Below are 18983 nucleotides of genomic sequence, written 5' to 3'. Positions count from 1 at the left end.
AATTTGTCGGATAAAAAAACCCTTTCGTTTACGTTGCCACAACAAAAGCAAACCCGTCGTTTTTAGTGTTTATACGGAGCCTTGGCCACACTTATTATAATGAAATACAAAGTAAACAATATTTTAGCACCATGGCTTGTAATTTAGCATGTTAAGTCAGGTATGTCAAAATTATGACGTCATCATCATCACGGAATTTTTGCGTTTTAAGATTTCAAAAGTTAGCGCATGCGCAGACTAAATTTCCCGTGTACAGGGGGAACTAAATGACTGTGACCTAATATCTCTGCAACCGTTTGTCAAAAGTACACGATCAGCAAAATTTTTAAAACCTTTATATATCCTTAGGCGTTTGTCGAAAACATAAGATCCTGTACATTATTTTGATCAGCGTTTTAACCTTTACACATTACAGGCATAGAATAAACTAAACCTCGCCAATTTTTTTATATCTGCAATGCTGATGTCAGCAAAAAATCCACAACAACCTCTTTTTTCATTGCCTTATGCCTAAGTGGATTTTTCCACGGGCTTTATCGACTAGTATTTCAATAGAAGTATGCTAATGCTGTACACAACTCATTGTTTGAATATTATTTTTCCGTTGAATATAATCAAATTGATTTGAATATATTCAGTTTGTTTTTTATTCGAAGAATAACGATAAAATATTCCGGAATTTTTATTCTTGGACAAGATACACGGGGAAATAATGGAAGAATAATAATATACTCAAGTTATTCTTCTAATTTTTCTTCTGTGTATATTGGCCTTTACACTTTTTTGCTAAAAAAATGGCTGCTTTTTTGCAGCTGTACTTCGGGGCGAACGCGTTTGTAATTTCGTTTTTGTTTTTCTATAGTTTACGCATGCCCTTTATGCTCTAGTTGTTGTTGTCATTTATTGTTATCATATACAGTCCTCTAGTAGAAAAACGTATTTCTCATGGTTTATTTCTTGTTGTTCAAAAACTTAATAGGAGAAAAACAGATTTTAAAAAGTCTCTACTTTTGAATGTTTTGTTAATAAAATCATCTGAGAATTAATCAACCATTAATGTCTCTCCTTTTTATTCTTCGCTAAGCAAAACTTCGACATCGACTGTTTCACTGTTACTAGTGTTTACGCCAACTTTCTCTGCTGACGCTGGTAAAGCCAGTTCTTCGTATTCATCATTTTCATCCTCATGTTCTGGCTCCACTTGAAAATAGTGATGTTCTTTTTCCGTATCTTTCTCGGCATTACTATTTAAACCATCATTGATCTCCGGTATTTTTTCATGCATTTTCCTTTTGTCCTTTATGTCATTGCTGTTTTTATTTTTAAGACGTCGACTTTCTGATAACACTGGCGAAGAGCGTTTTAAAACAGGGGGTATAATAGTAACATATTCGTGGGTAGTGTTCGTTAAAACAACATTGTCCTTATTTTGATTTCTCCCCCGTTGCATTGAGGTGCGTTGTTGTTTTATACGTATACTACTATTTAGTTTACACGTTGAAACATTAGGCCTATTTTCTACTGCTTGTGAGCAAGGATTTTTTGCCTCTGGAGTGATGCTTACATTTTTTCCAGGCGTGGTTTTAACAATTTTAATATCTTTCTCAGCAAATTTATCATCACGATAACTACAAAAGTTGGTCTTACAACCTATAATTTCATACGGACCGTCTTGAACTAACGCAGGTGAAAAAAATCGAAAATCGACTTTACTATAACCATCTGTATTCACAAAATTCCTTTCATACTGATCTATAGAGGAATTTTCTTTAACTTCGTAAACGCCTTCAATTAATGCACCAATCTCGTCATAATTCGACCAGTTCCCAGACTCTCTTGGTGTAGCGAATGTCTTTAAAATCTGCTTTTTCCTTCTTTTTACGGGGAGGGTGTATAAAGCGTTGACGTCAGCAGTTGGGTGGAATACGTTATGATCTAACAGTGTCATAGCTGGAAATAATGAATCTAAATTAAAAATGGCAGCCATGTTTTTTACTTTAAATAAAACAAAACGTACCTTTTGAATAAGCATGTAACATAATTTCTGGAATAAAAAAAAACTTTGCTCCTAGATTTTTTTTGATATTTGCTTAAATAAAAAACGTGCACATATTTAGCATACGAGTTCAGGCAAACTGAATTCAGATTATTTTTAAAAAATGTGTTTTGGTGGTACTCAAGGCTATACCGTTTTGTATTAATGAAAAAATAAAAAACAGAAGAATTGCTTTTCAACACTTCTTATTAATTATTTTCAGCGTAAACAGAAAACAGAAAACAGAAAAATTTTTTATTCTTACCTTGATTCTTTCTTGTCGTTCTACTATAAGAGAAGAAAAAAAACTGACACAATTTATATACCTTTAAAATGGTAGTCACAGCAACGTAAAAAAAACTTTAATATTCACAGGCGTTTACTTATACACGCGCATAATCAAATTACGTCCATCTTATTACTTAATTCGTTGCCATAGCAACTTTTGATCTAAAAGTTAATGTGCCCATTTGAATCGTTTCAGAGTCGTTTTAACGTGATTTCCTGAACGTGTTGCCATGCCTTCTTTTTGAATTACAAAACTATCGAATTTATCTGTCCACTTTAATGACTTATAAATGAGATACCGTGTGGCGTGATGTTAATAACGTAATGGGCAGAAAATGCAAACAGCAGGCCGCTGCGAATAAGATTATACGGTTAAAAAAGCAATTTACGCTTTTGTATTCCGACAAAAACTATTAATTAAATTAATAAGCAGATGCTATCCTATGTGGTCTTACTTTTTCTACCTTTACGCATGCGCCTACATTACGCAATTTTGCTGAATAACAAACAAGTTCCCTGTGAGCACTTTAATTTGGCATATATTCCTGCTAGTTAAAGATATATAATGTAAAAATATATTTTTACCTTGTCTTTCATATACTTTGTTAGCTCTTTATAAAATCAAATCAACAAATCATTTTTACCTTCTTTTTCTTAAGAGCCATTTTCTGTAGGAATCAGGCAATACTCAATAAGGAAAGGAAGTGAGGTTTCCAAAATTACTAGATTTTTACTTATGTTAAAGATACTATGGTTTTAGGAATTTTTTGAAAATTTTGTTCGATTTCAGTTATCGGTTAAGATTTTATGGCCCATTAAATATTTGCTATTTTTGGGCCTTTTTGGGCCATTTTTAAGGAATTTCTGGGTTCCATGTTTGAAATTATATAAATTATAAAATTAGTTAGCAGTCACTTTGATTTCATATGGATTCTGTTGTAGTCCATAAGTTCTATGGATCGTGTACCAGTTTTGCAGAATTTTTTTCACATTTAGCTAAAAATTATAGCTCAAAACCACCTCTCGGACCTTTTTTCCTAAAAATTGACCAATTTTCCCTGCTTTTGAGGCCCAAATTTGGTTACACCTTATACAGCAATGTGGGAATCTGAATGGCATTGGGTAAAGTGCTTACTTTTGTACAAAGAAAACATTAAACTAAGCATTGAAATCGTATTTGGTTTCCATCAATGACCTTCAAACTTCCGAAAAAACAGTTTAGGTAACTAGTTCCAGTCCTTTTTTCCAGAATGGGCAACATTTTCAAACTACACAATATTTGAAAATGTTTAATCCAAGGTGAGTACTTCACAAAAAAAGAAAAAAATCCATGTGATCTAGTCATGCCAGCTAGATATCAATGCTCAAAACAACCTTAAAATTACAAAAAAATGTTACGAAAATGTCATAATTTTGGCATATAGAGCCTTACAAGAAATGCCATATCTTTATTTATAGTTGTTACTAGGAAATGTGTAGCCCCTCTTTTTTTGCAGAAAGAAAAAACCATCGTATATAAAGGTAGGATAAAGGCTATTGCTCAAAACTACCCTAAGTTTACAAATGAATTGTTACAGACAAACTCTAATTTTTCCTTCTAGAGCTTCAAAAGAAAGGTTGTATTTTTATTCATAGATGTTGACAAGAAGTGTGTTACCTAAATAGAAAGAACTTTTTGCATTTAATGATCTATACCTAGGCTATAGGCTATTGCTTGAAAGAACTTCTGCTGAGGAAATATAGGATGCTTCGAAATCAAACAATTAATAACAAGGATTTAGCAGTAAAAGATTTAGATCATAAAGCTTGGAGAACAATTAAATTACCTATTTTAGAAAAAAGTATTTTGAAGTATCTGCGAAGCCATTGCATTGTTGATAATGTGAAATCATTGCATTGGTGATAATAATAATAGAATGTCTAATAGAATGCAAATAGAATTTACAGAAAAAAGATGTGCATGTGTTTTAATGGATAGTATAATTGAATGTATGTATAATTAGAAGCTTTATGCAATTGTGATACATTATATAGAAGTTTAATAGCATCAACCCATGTTTCAGTTTGCTGCTGGCTAAGTTATTTTTTGATGAAGTATTATTTTTATTTAGCTAGATTAGAGCAAATTATGAGTACAGAAACTGAATCTAGAAAGGAAAAAGAGTGTGTATTTAGTGACATTAGTAATTGTGGAAAAGGGAGATATGGTGAGAGTGGATTGGTTAAAGTTTCAGAGTTAGACAGTGATATAGAGCAACACTTTAAAAAGTTAAAAATTAGTTGGGACAACATTAAACTGCAATATTGGAAGGAAAAACATCTCATAGAAAACAGATCTAAAAGAGAATTATCAGATGACAATCAAATATGTCAAAAACATAGAGAAACATATGGTATTCATTGGAGACCATCATTGGTTTGTCAACATCCTGGTCACAGTAACAAAAGACCTAGAGCTGCAAGGACTGCACCAGCAAACTTGATTGCAAAACTTGAGGAAGATGGCATTCACTTACCAATTGGCTCAAAACTATGTGAATCTCATTACAAATACTGTACATGTATGTTATCATTTCTTTGTATATTAAAGTTAGTTTTGATTAGTTATTTATAATATATATATTTCAATAACTACAGTGTAACTCTTAACTTACAGCATCGTCAAACAAAACAGAAAATTCTGGAGAGGACACAGATCACTACGACATCAGTGAAAAAGAGGATCCAGAATATTCTCCAGATGTGATGATTATGGCTGAGTCAATCTGCCCAATTGATAATTCGTATGTTACGGCAATGGATGCCTTACATGGCAGCCCATTAAAATTCCAAGTAAAAAGAAAATTTGTGTCAACTCTCACTACCAGTACCAAGAAAAAAATTAAACAAAAATATAAAAGATCTAAGAAACTGTTAAAGCCTAATTTCGCTGCTGCAGTTGCTCCAGGTCAGGAGGAAAATGTATTAGACTTTATTAGTTCTTCAGATTCCGATGCTGATGATGACAATATTAACCAACTCATAAAGATTTACCAAGCAAGTGACTCTAAAAGCAGGTATGACTGTAACAGTTATTAATCTTGTCAAATTAATCCACCTCTAGCTGGAAAGGAATTTGTAGGAGCTTTTTTAATAAAAACGTAATTGTATTTATATAGTAAGTTGGCTTGCTAGGTAATTTATTTTTTGTAGATTGGTCATACTCTCTTTGATTAACCATCAGAAGTACACAAAACAAGATATTATGAAGTTATTTGATTGCACTAAATACCAGGTCGATACTGCTAGAAGGTGGAAATCTTCAAGTGCTTCATTGTTATTACCAATGCATCAGGTCCACAAACGACTTAAGCTTGATAATAATAAGTGTTAACACTTCCTTGAATTCATCTTCAATAGTGGCTTGTTGCAAGATGTAGCATATGGTGTATCACATATCAAGTTTGATAGTGGGATTGTTCAAAAAGTTGCCAATGCAGTTTTGACAACAAAGTATAGCCATGCTGTTACTTTGTATCTAATGCACTGCAAAACTATTGGATAGATCCTGCCAATTAGACATAGGGAAGGCCAGAGAGAATATTTCGGGAAAAAAGGAATGAGTCTTCATGTTGATGTGTTCTTTTTCCTTAATGAGAGTGAAATGAAAAAACAAACTTATTTTACTGCTATATACCGCTGTGACCAGGGCCTCAGTGATGTAATCTCGATTGCTGATGTAGTACTTGATGAGTTTAAACAGGATGCACCCAATGTCTCACAGTTATATGCAAAATCTGATAATGCAGGCTGCTATCATTCAAATTGTTCTGCTGAAGGCCTTCATCAGTTGTGTCAAGAGAAGGGGATCAAGCTGCTTCGATACGATTACAACGAACCTTCCTGTGGTAAAGATCAGTGTGATCGTGAAAGTGCTGCAGCAAAGTTAGTGATGAGAAGTTATGTAGATGCTGGAAACAATGTTTTGTCAGCGTCTGACATTCATGATGCATTGCACTATGGTTCTGGGTTAAAAGATTCAAAAGTATGTGTTATAGAGATTAACCCAGAATCTGTGAAATTGGAAGGTCAGAAAATTAAAAATATTAGCCATTATCATTCTGTAGAATTTAAAGAGGATAAAATGACCTTTTGGAGATATTTTGATGTTGGTGAAGGTGTTGATGTTGCCTATTCTGAGATGCATGTTGCATCAGGCGCAGTTGTGAAGGTACCATTTAGTAGCACTTGCAGGGAAAGTAAAAAAAAGATGTTTTCAAAACCCCGTGCAGATAGGCAGCTCTGTAAGTTATTGTTTTGTCCAGAGTCTGGCTAGGGTGCAACATTCACAACATACAAGAACTACGAAGAGCACATGATAGTAGATAATCATGATGTCACGAAACACCATTCTTCCATGGACTTAGTGAGACAATCATATGTTGACAAAATGAAGTTGTCATCGATGACATCTTTGCCTTTATTTGGAAATGATCTAGAGATTGCAAATGTTAACATGCAATGTGCCATAACAAAAAGTCTAACTTTTGCGAGTATTGCCATTGAAGGATGGTCTTTGCCAGTTAGATCTACTTTTCGATTTACAGATTCTCAAAAGGATATTCTTTTGAAATTATTCATGGCTGGAGAAGAATCTGGACACAAGGTCAGTCCAGAAGATGCTGCCATAGAAGTAAGAAAGAAGTTGTCTGTTACTGAATATGTAACACCACAACAAGTAAAGTCGTTATTTTCAAGGTGGTCCAGGCAATATAGAGATGGAAGTTTGGAATATGTTAGTTCAGTGACTGAAGGTACTGACAACGGCTTTGATGATGAAATGCTTGCTACAGCTCAGAATCAGGTCATCCAGCAAACATCAAAAGAAGTACTTCTTAAACTTGAAAATACATATCAAGTTGATGAATGGATAGCTTTGCGCTTTGGGAATACTTGGTTTCCGGCTCAAGTTGTAGAGGTACCGTGGTTTTGATGATAAGCTAATTGCCCATTGATTAAAATCCAATGATTCACCATGATTTTTCTAATTTTTTTTTACCTTTTCTTTTTTACCTTTCCTATTGTACCTTTGATTTAATTTTAGGCAGATGATGAGGGTATTGTAGCAAGTTGTATGCATTATGCCATGGGCGATGGAAACAATGCATTTATTTTTCCAAATCCAAAAGATCAAGGGTTCTACGATCTTGATGATATTATTTGCAAAATTTCAGCACCAACTCCAAAGAATAATAGATATTTTTGGTTAACCTCTGAAGATTTCAAAAACGCTAGCACAGGATTTATTAATTAGTTTATCTTACATTATCTTATTACTTTTTTGTTGTTTCAAATTTATGTTGTTTTTTGATGGTTTACAAAATATAATATAATTTGTAAGTAAACAATTATATTGTATTGACTTGGTTATTATTGCAGTGATAACACCTGAAGCTTACTAACTGTTTTTAAGGAGTGTAAAGAAATAGCTTATAGCCTAGGCATAGATCATTGAATGCAAAAAGTTATTTCTACTTTATCTTAGGTTACACACTTTTGCTATGAATGGAGATTTCTTTTAAAGCTCTTGAAGGAAAAGTTAGAGCTTGTCTGTAACAATTCCTTTGTAAACTTAGGGTAGTTTTGAGCAATAGTCTTTATCCCACCTTTATATACGATGGTTTTTTTCTTTCTGCAAAAAAAGAGGGGCTACACATTTCCTAGTAACAACTATAAATAAAGATATGGCATTTCTTGTAAGGCTCTATATGCCAAAATTATGACATTTTCTTAACATTTTTTTGTAATTTTAAGGTTGTTTTGAGCAATGATATCTAGCTAGCATGACTATAGATCACATGGATTTTTTTCTTTTTTTGTGAAGTACTCACCTTGGATTAAACATTTTCAAATATTGTGCAGTTTGAAAATGTTGCCCATTCTGGAAAAAAGGACTGGAACTAGTTACCTAAACTGTTTTTTCGAAAGTTTGAAGGTCATTGATGGAAACCACATACGATTTCAATGCTTAGTTTAATGTTTTCTTTGTACAAAAGTAAGCACTTTACCCAATGCCATTCAGATTCCCACATTGCTGTATAAGGTGTAACCAAATTTGGGCCTCAAAAGCAGGGAAAATTGGTCAATTTTTAGGAAAAAAGGTCCGAGAGGTGGTTTTGAGCTATAATTTTTAGCTAAATGTGAAAAAAATTCTGCAAAACTGGTACACGATCCATAGAACTTATGGACTACAACAGAATCCATATGAAATCAAAGTGACTGCTAACTAATTTTATAATTTATATAATTTCAAACATAGAACCCAGAAATTCCTTAAAAATGGCCCAAAAAGGCCCAAAAATAGCAAATATTTAATGGGCCACTAGAAATTAAAAAAAAGGTTGCGAAGCATTTCGCAAGTTGCAAGCAAAATTAAACTATCCAATACTTTGTCCCTAGCGCTTCTTGTTTCTTTGGCTCTAACATCTTAGGAAGGAAAATGAACATCTTAGGTAGGAAAATGAACGCTCTGCGGAACAATTCGTTGCTCAAAAACAGTTTTTTTTTGCGAATAGACTGCGCGAGTATTTGATGTGCGTGGGATATTCTTTTCAAAATGTGCGAGAAAATTAGATTACGCGAAACTAACAAAAACGAATAACGCGTGTTAAAATTTTGTACCGCCTTTTCCCACAGATTGGTAAAAGTAAAGAGCGCAATACAAAATTACACTTTTAGCAGTATTCCGAAAGATATGTGATACATCGAGTTGTACAACCCGCAGAAGTTGGTCCTAACGTAACGATTTCGTAAATGACCTCACAACAAAACAGTATTTTTTTCACGTAAAAATACCGGCAGTAGAAGCCACAGAATCTGCTGGAACGAATTTCGAAAACTCACGGGAAACAATTGAAACAAAAACAAACAAATCAAAACAGTTTTTTAACTTTATCAAGATTTATTAAATAGCTTCAAATTTGGGCAGAAAAACAATAACGGATTCGCCTTCTTTTCACCACACGCATTAGAAGATTACATCACTCACTCCCATTGTACACAATCTAAAAGAAAAAGAAAACATTTTCATATAGTGAAGCTTCCAGTGCCTTTAAGGGATGGCCAAGTCAATGGAATTGAAAGCACTGTTTTTCATCTTATAAATAATTAAGGCTAATTCGGAAAAGTATAAAAGAAAAAAACTAAACAATTTGGCAAATTTACTAATTTTATACGCAAAGTTCCAACCATACCAACAGTTTCCAAATCTGACAAAATCATTTTAGAAGTGTTTATTTTTTCAGAATTTGATTGATGCAAGGCCAAGGGAAATTAAATAAGTTTATTGTCCTAGACCTATTTAAAAACATATGCTTCTCATCATTCAGTTTTTTTTCAACCAACATTAATGTAATCACCCAGAGGAAATTATAATGTCTCTTGTGTGTGTTTTAGAAGCTGAGTACACAAATACACAAATATTACAAGTGCTGAACTTTGGCAATCATATTTTGCAATCAGACCCTTTTAAAAACTATGCTGAACCATGTCAATTATTAAATTCAGCACTAATAGAAAAGCACCTTGGATAGGATTCTTTGTTGGGCGAATAAAATGACTGACAAATGGTTTATCGTGAATGAAATAGTATTTTTTACACAAATAATTTAAAAAATAATGAACTTTGTTATGTGGGTTGTTTTCAAACACACGTGGGCGGTGGACAAAAAAACTGTGATGTAATTTCTCTTGGTCTATTATTCCTGAGAATATTCTAAAATAAGAGGGTGTCAATAAGCTGCAAACAGCCACATATATAAGGGCAAGTTCAGGCAACTTTTCCAATTAAATTAGTGATTGTCTTCCAAAACCGCCCGCACTTTCCCGAACTTGCCTGGAGCATTTTCAAAATTCAATTCCTTGTAACATACCTTGTGGACGATAGTTGGAAAAAGATGCTTTAAGAGAAAGAAGTTAATAAAAATTAAAAGTTATTTATCAAGTAAATTTTATCAAAAACCATCAAAAACAGTTCTTTTAAGAACTTTACTACCACATAGTTTACTTTATGGTCTATGCAGGTTTTTTCGGGTGAATACTTCAATTTTTTTGCAAAACGCTAAACTTGCCCAAAAACGCCTGCACGTTATACAGCGTATGCAGCTTATCAGCACCCTTGTTCTAAAATTACAAGCAGTTTCGAAGATGCCCACGCCGTTTAGAGGACGTGGTGCGGCTTGGGCATCCTTGAAGTTCTGTTTAATGACAGTTTTAATGTTTTAATGTCGTTTTAAACCTTGTTCTCAGGGAGGGTGTACGGAAAACTAATTCCTATTGACAATTACATTGCTGTTGGTTTGATAGCAAAAGTGGATATTTTTTTAATTACTGTAACAGGTTACTTATATAATAAATAAAAAATGATAAAAAACGGTTGGTCAGCTCACTCTAGCGCCCAGAGCTATTTGTTTTGTCTGCGCCCTAGCTACAGGTTTTGCTATATCTGGCTATCAGTTAGGTAGTAATACAGCTTCTCCATATGTATTCTACAAATTACTTTCAATTCTTTTATACAAAACTGAGCTCTAGCTAGCTAGCTACCTTTCGTGTGATTAAGCCTTACCTTGATTTGGATAAAACCAATTAAAATTGATAATATTGTATTCTTACATCTTCTTAGAAACAATAAAATAAAACAGCTTGGCGCGTTATAATTGTACAAATTACTTCAATTTTTCTTTAGGAAAGGGTACCTTACACAGGAGCTTTCCAATCCAACTAAAATCTCCAGAAAAAGCACAGCAAGAAAAAAGCTTAAAATACACAAGTAAAGTCGATTAGAAACAGGACTAGCAATAAATTTTTTCAAAAGAAGAAAACCGTTTTAATACTATTATATTTCATTAAAATACAACTATAATAGTATTAGAAGCAAAATTGCAAAGTAATTAATTAATTATTTATACCAGAATTAGCTATAATACAAAGAAATAAGGCATATTTTGGGTCTGTAAAATATCCGTGTCTAAAATGCCGACTACCGTTTCTTGTTCACGGCATATTCCTCTTTGTGTGTTCAAGTTCGGCGGACGTATAATCCGGACCAAAAGACGGGGGGGGGGGGGGGGGGGGGGGGTCAAAATCCGGGGGTGGGGGGGTACGAGCCGTACTTATTGCATTTTTTACTAAACTTATACTTTAACCCCTCGGTCCAAACTTATTTGTTTTATTAGAAAAAAAAATACCCTAGCTTTATGTGCAAAAATATCAGTCCTATTTCTTTACGCTGATTTTATATGATTTTTTTTCTATCGAAATTTTGAGAATCTCAATAATTCTCTTGGTATACCTCGCGTGTAGCAAACGTGCTCCACAATTTCGCTTCGCTCGCAAAGCTCAATTGCTTCGCAATAAAATCTTAACCGATAACCGAAATCGAACAAAATTTTCAAAAAATATCTAAAACCATAGTAACTTTAACATAAGTAAAAATCTAGTAATTTTGGAAACCTTACTTCCTCTGAGTGCCTGACTGTTACAGAAAATGGCTCTTAATGTGTGATGTGAAACGATTTTTCGAAAATAAATGAAAATGCTTCTCTTTGACGCATATCAAAAAGTATAGAAGTTAAAACAATCCAAATATGCCATTTTGTCATCATACAATTACTAGTTCACAGTCATAAATGACGTCACAAGTCATTTGGTTTTAGTTTATTGTTTCATGTTGTCATGTAGGCATATTTATTTCTATCTCTATAATAATACGCCAGTTCCGTGTGTCTGTAGCAGGCAAAGTTGATGTGCTTATTTTTCTTAGATGTCCCTGAAAAAAATCTTTGATGTTGCCGAAAAAATATGTCTTCTTTGTCGAGAAAAGCCGCGAGTTTTGTTTGTTTACAAGGTTTGCGTTTGCGTTTGTTTTTGAATGTTTGATGAATCTAACCACGTGATTAAAATAAAGCAATTTTATTTGCTAAAAATTTAAAGTTTTTCCTGACGATCAAAACAAACGTAAAAGGTTTTTTCAAGTTCAGCACACGAACGAAGTAGGTTTCTTGCTATATACAAATATTGGAAAAATCATTTATTTTGTGTGCTGTAGCATGTCTTTTATTTTTTTTTAAATAAATTTTAAGTAGAGAAAAAGAAAAGGAAATATTAAAAGTTGGAAAAGCGAAGTTGAGGTGGATTTGCTGAGATCGTGTGGTAGACTACTACACTATAATATTAGCTAGAAAAAAAAAGGTTTAAAAAATCAGTTGTTAGTAAGTAACCTAAGCTTAGCAAGTTATCTTTTACTTTTTTTATCTTAACTTTTATTTGTTAAGAATAGTGAGCTACTTAAATAGGACAGTGCTACAAAGTAAGAAATTTCAAATTTATCTTTGTAAAACGTAAGGATTATCATACTTTATGCACTAAAAATCGTTCTTTTCACTAAACAAAACTATTTTCCACGTTATTTTACGTTAGCTACATCCCTTGGCTTAGGTTGCAGTGTTTTTTACACTCTTTAGCAGGTGGCCTGTCAAACGTTCTTGCATTCGAGCCTTCATGTTTCTCATAAACTTTATAGAAATTATTCTTAAAGATCCTAGGCCCAATTTTATACCTTAAAAATGTTTCTTATAAAGGAAAAGCATGTAGCCATATTAAGATCTGAGAAGAAGAAAAAGGAGACCAATTTTGACTTGCATTTATTTAAGAAGCAAGGCAAATCCCTGATAAACAAAATAAAATATTCTTGCCTAATGTTTGGTTTGGTTGCTTGCAGAGTTAAAATCTCTCTTTCTATTATGCCTTAATTTACTAAAGTTTATTCCAGAGGTAAAGTTTCCCAATTTACACTACTGTATTAGCTAATAAATAACTAGCTAGCTATGTTTAGTTTAGTTAATGAAATTTTAGCTGACTTATTTCTATTTATTTTTTAGAACTTGTGGTTCCTACTACCTAGTTAGCTAGGCTGTGTATTTTTCTCTATAATGTCTAACCCACTACAGAGAAGTAACACTAACAACCCTGTACGCGGTTTTAGGCTTTTTAATAATGCTGGCAGGTTTGTTTTGCAACATTCTGAAAATAGTCAAAGGTTAGTAGGTCTTATTATAGTCCAGCAGATGCCAGATACCCCTAAACACGTTGAACTGCCACATGAAGTTCAGGTAAATGTCATACCACGTGCATCAATTTTTGATGATGTGTCTTTAACTAGGCGTAGACTTGCACAACGTGCTCAGGATGCTGAGCGACATGTTGTTTCACGTGAAAGAAGGCAAAGACAAACATAGCATTAGAAATTTTAGACCTGTCAGTGTGTTAAATGTATTTTCAAAATTCTATGAAAACATAATGAAGGATCAAATCATGTCTTTCATAGAATCGAAACTTTCAATATTTTTGTCAGCCTATCAGAAAAACTATATTACTATAATATGTCTTAATTCGTTTACTAGAAGAATGGAAGAAAAAACTTGATATGAATTATGTGGTTGGTGCAGTATTAATGGATCTATCAAAAGCTTTCGATTGCGTGCCACATGATTAACTAATCGCTAAACTTGAGGCATATGGATTTAAAATTAATGCCCTGAAATTTGTCCTGTCATACCTAACAAATAGAGAACAATCTACTCGTATAAACGGACACTACAGTCTTTTCCAAATGATTCCTTCAGGTGTGCCGCAAGGATCAATCTTAGGCCCGATAATTTTTAATTTTTTTCTTATCGATATTTTTCTTTTTATAACCAGAAGTGACACAACTATGCTGATGATAATACATTGTCAAGCTTTTCCAATTCAATTCCAAACCTCATTAAAATTTTAGAAGGTGAGTCTGAGCAGGCATTAGCATGGCTACATGAAAATAAAATGATTGCTAACCCTGACAAATTTCAATGCATTATCATCAGCAAAGATAGGATAGAAAACACAAGTAGTAAACTGATAAGAATCGGAGATAAAAACATATATTCGGAAGACACAGTCAAACTGTTAGGAGTTAAAATTGACAAAGATTTGATCAGCACTTAAATGAGGTTTGCAAGAAAGCATCTGCGTAACTAAATGCTTTGTATAGATTAAAAAAACATACTTCCTTTTAAAGCTAAGAGTGTCTTAGTAGAAAGTTTTGTGTATTCAAACTTTAACTACTGTCCACTTATTTGGAATTTCTCATCTTCAAAATCACTTTCTAGGGTCGAAAAACTCCATAAGCAAGCCCTAAAATTTGTAGATAGCGAATACTCAGAGATAAAAGAAAAGTACATTTCTAGCAAGAACAAAAGTAACTACATAAAAATTATGCGAATAAGAAATCTATGTATAGAGATTCTTAAATCTCTTAATAATTTAAATCCGCCATTTATGTTAGACATCTTTCAACGCAGCGAAACAAACAGGCCAGTACGAAGTCAATATGTAAATAATCTTAAAACATTGAACTTTAATACTAAGAATTTTGGGGAAAAATGTCTTCGCTCATTGGGGCCTAAAATTTGGAATACTTTACCTTCCGAATTGAAAAGTTGTAACAGCCTTAAAAAATTTAAAACGAAACTAAAGGAATATGATTTCAGTCACTCGGTCTATTTAAATAATTTTTCATAATTTTTATACATTTTCATAAAATTATAAACAAATTTTTGTCGGATTTGATTAGTTTCCTGTATATTTATAAATATGTATTTATTTATTTTTTATATCAGGAAGCTATTTGTACATAGTTATTTCTCCGACGTTAAATAAATTAAGAAAGAAAGAAAAGTCAAGTGGAAAATGGTGAGCATGCTGCCAATAGACGACGTCGAAATGCTGAGAGGAAAGCTGTTGTTCGACAAAGACAAAATGTTGAACAGGTAGTAAATAGACACCAGGCAGATATCCAAAGGCATGCTGCTGTTCGTGCTCGCCGAAATGCGCCGTATTATAATATTGCACGTCAAAATGTATTGCCTAATTTATATTTTTTAGATGGAATGGACAAAAAGTGTGAGTATTGTCAAGCTTTGAAGTTTGAAAATGAAAATTGTTTTAAATGTTGTCACACTGGTAAAGTGGCATTAGATCATTTGTCTCCTTACCCTCAGCAGCTTGGGGAATTATTAACAAACTAGCTGAATACCCGTGGGAGAATCCACTAAATCTCTCATTAAACCAATGTAAGGGATACCAAACAAAAACATACAACACAGTAATATGAATTTTTAAAAGTCACAATTTGTATTATTCTAGTTTACTAGTCGATAAGGCCCGTGGAGAAATCCACTTAGGCAGAAGGACAATGGGAAAATAGGTTCTTTTAGATGTTTTTCTGACGTCAGCAGTGCATATACAAAAAAATGTTCTTAAAATCTTACACAAAATGTCAAATATCAAATCGCATTATATCCTCCACACAAATCCTACACAAAATAAAAAAGAACAGCTTGCAAGGTGTAAAATCTAGTTGATAAAAAGTTACAACAACGACACTCAAACATCGACACTCACAACACTAAACTCACAAAACCGACAATAAGAAGACCGACAGTTACAACACCAACAGTCACAACACGGATAATAACAATGTCAGAAATAACGCATCTCAAATATGTATATACATCTTATAAGTGATTATGTTGAAAACCCTCAGTATTTTTTTCTGAAGTGTCAAAAAGGAGGCCTCCAAGAGTTAGCACAAATCAACAAAAATAACTTTTTTACACAGTTTAAATATTGTTTTTCCCTTACGCTTATACAAAAATATGAAAAAGCCATAGTTTGGAAAACATCAAATTTAAATCTAGAAAAATCAGTCATTTCAGTTGCATACCATCCTCTCCCACAAAAATTTACACAAAATGTAAAAATCAACCAGTTAAGAACACAAAAATCTCTTTTAGTTCCGTACTGCCCTTTACCAACAATTTTAAACATAAATGTCAAAAAATCAATGAGCAAAGAATAAACTTGAATCAACAAAGATTATGTGTAGAGCTTGAAACACTAATCTAAATAATGTATAGAATCAAGTACAACACTTACAATAATACAGTAATAAAGTCAGAAATAAGACATCTCAAATATTTACTTCGTTGAAAACCTTTAATATTTCAATCAGAAGTGTCAAAAAACATCAAATTTATATCTGGAAAATCATTTATTCGATTACATACTATCCTGTATCCCAAAAATATATATACACAAATTGTAAAAATTAACAGGTTAAGAACACAAAAAAATTTTCCTTAGTATGATGATCTGTAGTTACCTTTACCAACCATTTTAAACGTGAATGTCAAAAATAAATAAGGAGTAAATTTGAATCAACAAAGATATTATTTTTGGAAAACAAAGTGCATATACGGTCCATCTTCCCAAAAGTTAACACAAAATGTAAAACAGATCGGTTTTTAAGGAGCACATCCAAATCAACAAATATCAGTTCATTTAGCATGTTCTATATTGCTATTGTCCATAAACCTTCTACACAAAGGTTATGAAACACATCAAATTATAGAAAAATCAGGCATTTCAAAAAATATAAAAAACAAAAAAGTTTTTTCATCATCACCAAACACAGTTATATATTACCACAATTATAAAAATCTTAACAAAAACGTGAAACCATGGACTTTTCTTCCAGCAAAAATGACATCACATGCAGTTTAATTCTCCCCAACAAAAGTTTATAATACGAACTATGAAGAAGCCAACAGCTTACATAACAGCCTTCAGTGGAGGCCAATTCTACAAAATTTGTGCTTTCAGTATATTTGCATGTGGTCTTTTTTCCACAAAAAAAAGAAAATTTTAAAAAACAGCAGTTTGCAACACAAACAAAAACACGAACAACCTTCCCAAACCGAACGAACATCCTCTCTAAATTAAAATAAAGTCAAAAACCCATGTAAATTTCCAATCAAATGTCTACACCCCCCTGTAAAAATAACCTGGCATTTACATGTAGGCTAACGAAAGTTAAACAGGATGTCAGAAAAAAAACAATAAAAAAAATAAACACGCACGCTTTAAATTCTGGAAAAAAAAATTCCACTTATATTGCACGTGGTCCCTTTGTAAAGTTTACAGGAAATGCGAAAAGAAATATAAAATACATCTGCAAAAGTTCAAGTCTTTAAAGATTTCGTATCGTGCTCATAAAAGAAAAGAAGTTAAGGAAACTAAGGTAGCTATAGATAATTAAAAAAAAGGAATAACAATATAAGTCATAGGTTAGAGCTAGCCATGGGATGAGAGGAGCGCAGGCATTGGGAGAGGCCAACATTAGCTAGCTAACAGTAGCTAAGACCCCCAGTTAAATATACTTAACCTGGGAACACTTAGCTAAAACTAAAGCTAGCTATTTATGCTTAGTAAAACACATATAAAGAGAAACAATAGTAATGTAAAAATAATAACATAACAGTGAGCAGTAAGTTCAACAAACCAAAGTTTTCCGTTTGTTAGTCAGCTAACAGCTTTATGTAGCATTTTGAATTTTAGGACAAACACATTAGTTACGCACCAGGGGATACATTAATTATGCAACAAAAACATAAACAAATATGGTGGCTAAGTTTGTTTTTAAAAAAGCGCTAAAATATAAAACTTCAAGAATTTGAGGCTTTTCTTGGAAAATGCGAGTCTGCTTGCTCCAGTGACATAAAAACTAAACGTCTAAAAACATCAAAGTTCTTACTATTATTGATTTTAAATCCACTTCAAACTCTAGCCTTTATTTTCTAATTCTAACTTTACTACTTTACTTCTAGCTCTAGCTACCACTTCTTAATTCACTTCTTGGACTTTTCTTTCTCTGAATTACTTTTTGCACTTTTTTCAAGACGAAGGGACCGTTCTTTTTTTGTTGTTGTTTTCGGTGTCGAGGGACACTATTTTTGTACAGAAAGCCGTTAAATTTATTTCGGCAAATCAAGTTGATCCATTTTGATCACGTGATGTAAACAAAGTAAACCTGCTAGCAAAATGGATATAACTTCTTCGGAGACTTGAAAGGAAATTTCGGCTACATCAAAGGAAAATGAACACATCCACTTTGCCTGTCACAGACAGACGGACACCTTAGCGTATTATTATAAGAGATAACCACTTGAACAAAACATCCAAAAAAATAAACATGTGCAGTCATCATCATCATTCTCGGCTTAACGTCCGTTTTCCATGCTAGCATGGGTTGGACGGGGTATATTAATGACCCTCTTCCAATCTGATCTAGACTGTGTTAGATCTAAACTCAACTTCCTGCAGCAATAAAAAAATAATAATAAAAAAAAGAGAAGAAAAAGCCCTGGGATTGAAGTTGCTCGCAATCTGCGTTATATTTGTACCCGCTGAAACAGAACGCTTAAAAATATAAGCAGGTCCAGCAACAAATAAAAATGCAAAAAAAGTGTGTGTGAAAATCAGTGTGCTATTCCCTCTCGCTTTTCCCATCGTACATTGAACGATCAAATTGGTTTAGTTTCAGCTAGTTCGAGCGAACACGTTGTTGTAGTTTGCTCTGGTTATCTACCAATATATAAGTGTTGATATTGGCAATTTGTGTTTCGTTCTTTTGAAAAAAACTAACTGAGTAATGAGATAATCAGTGTGTTATGTGTGAAAATCAGTGTGTTATTCCCTCTTGCTTTCCCCATCGTACATTGAACAATCAAATTGGTTTAGTTTAAGT

The 18983-nt window shown here is 33.0% G+C and overlaps 3 protein-coding genes and 1 long non-coding RNA gene across 4 annotated transcripts; 2 read left to right on the top strand and 2 right to left on the bottom strand.

Moving 5' to 3' along the window:
* Positions 1-417: 417 nt before the first annotated feature.
* Positions 418-2988, bottom strand: LOC130613041 (uncharacterized). The gene is made up of 5 exons (XM_057434360.1): positions 2968-2988; positions 2623-2733; positions 2444-2485; positions 2301-2361; positions 418-1965 (listed from the first exon to the last, which is right to left on the bottom strand). Exons 1-5 carry the CDS (start codon positions 2986-2988, stop codon positions 1070-1072), a joined length of 1131 nt encoding a protein of 376 aa, XP_057290343.1. The 3' UTR covers positions 418-1069.
* Positions 2989-4412: 1424 nt separating this feature from the next.
* LOC130612153 (uncharacterized) lies at positions 4413-5852 on the top strand. Its single transcript, XM_057433452.1, has 2 exons — positions 4413-4884; positions 4980-5852. The coding sequence occupies exons 1-2, from the start codon at positions 4413-4415 to the stop codon at positions 5399-5401; spliced, it is 894 nt and encodes a 297-aa protein (XP_057289435.1). The 3' UTR covers positions 5402-5852.
* On the bottom strand, positions 4535-6845 carry LOC130612155 (uncharacterized). Its single transcript, XR_008975396.1, has 2 exons — positions 6711-6845; positions 4535-4643 (listed from the first exon to the last, which is right to left on the bottom strand). It is a non-coding gene; the product is annotated as an uncharacterized LOC130612155 (long non-coding RNA).
* LOC130612154 (uncharacterized) lies at positions 6671-7710 on the top strand. Its single transcript, XM_057433453.1, has 2 exons — positions 6671-7280; positions 7407-7710. Exons 1-2 carry the CDS (start codon positions 6678-6680, stop codon positions 7614-7616), a joined length of 813 nt encoding a protein of 270 aa, XP_057289436.1. The 5' UTR covers positions 6671-6677; the 3' UTR covers positions 7617-7710.
* Positions 7711-18983: the final 11273 nt, after the last annotated feature.

This window comes from Hydractinia symbiolongicarpus, chromosome 10 (genome assembly GCF_029227915.1).
Source record: "Hydractinia symbiolongicarpus strain clone_291-10 chromosome 10, HSymV2.1, whole genome shotgun sequence".
NCBI classification, from domain to species: domain Eukaryota; kingdom Metazoa; phylum Cnidaria; class Hydrozoa; order Anthoathecata; family Hydractiniidae; genus Hydractinia; species Hydractinia symbiolongicarpus.
The sequence above is the reverse complement of the archived record's forward strand: the minus strand, read 5'-3'. Positions and strand labels throughout refer to the sequence as shown.

What these genes read in the sequence shown, in the direction of transcription:
- LOC130613041 (XM_057434360.1), bottom strand. Translation starts at nt 2,988, where the DNA reads ATGGCTCTTAAGAAAAAGAAG. An exon ending in TGGCTCTTAAGAAAAAGAAG is followed by an intron (nt 2,734 to 2,967) that starts GTAAAAATGATT and finishes TTTAATTAATAG; the next exon opens with TTTTTGTCGGAATACAAAAG. An exon ending in AACGACAAGAAAGAATCAAG is followed by an intron (nt 1,966 to 2,300) that starts GTAAGAATAAAA and finishes TTTTTAATTTAG; the next exon opens with ATTCATTATTTCCAGCTATG.
- LOC130612153 (XM_057433452.1), top strand. Translation starts at nt 4,413, where the DNA reads ATGAAGTATTATTTTTATTTAGCTAGATTAGAGCAAATTATGAGTACA. An exon ending in TCATTACAAATACTGTACAT is followed by an intron (nt 4,885 to 4,979) that starts GTATGTTATCAT and finishes CTTAACTTACAG; the next exon opens with CATCGTCAAACAAAACAGAA.
- LOC130612154 (XM_057433453.1), top strand. Translation starts at nt 6,678, where the DNA reads ATGATAGTAGATAATCATGATGTCACGAAACACCATTCTTCCATGGAC. An exon ending in TTCCGGCTCAAGTTGTAGAG is followed by an intron (nt 7,281 to 7,406) that starts GTACCGTGGTTT and finishes ATTTAATTTTAG; the next exon opens with GCAGATGATGAGGGTATTGT.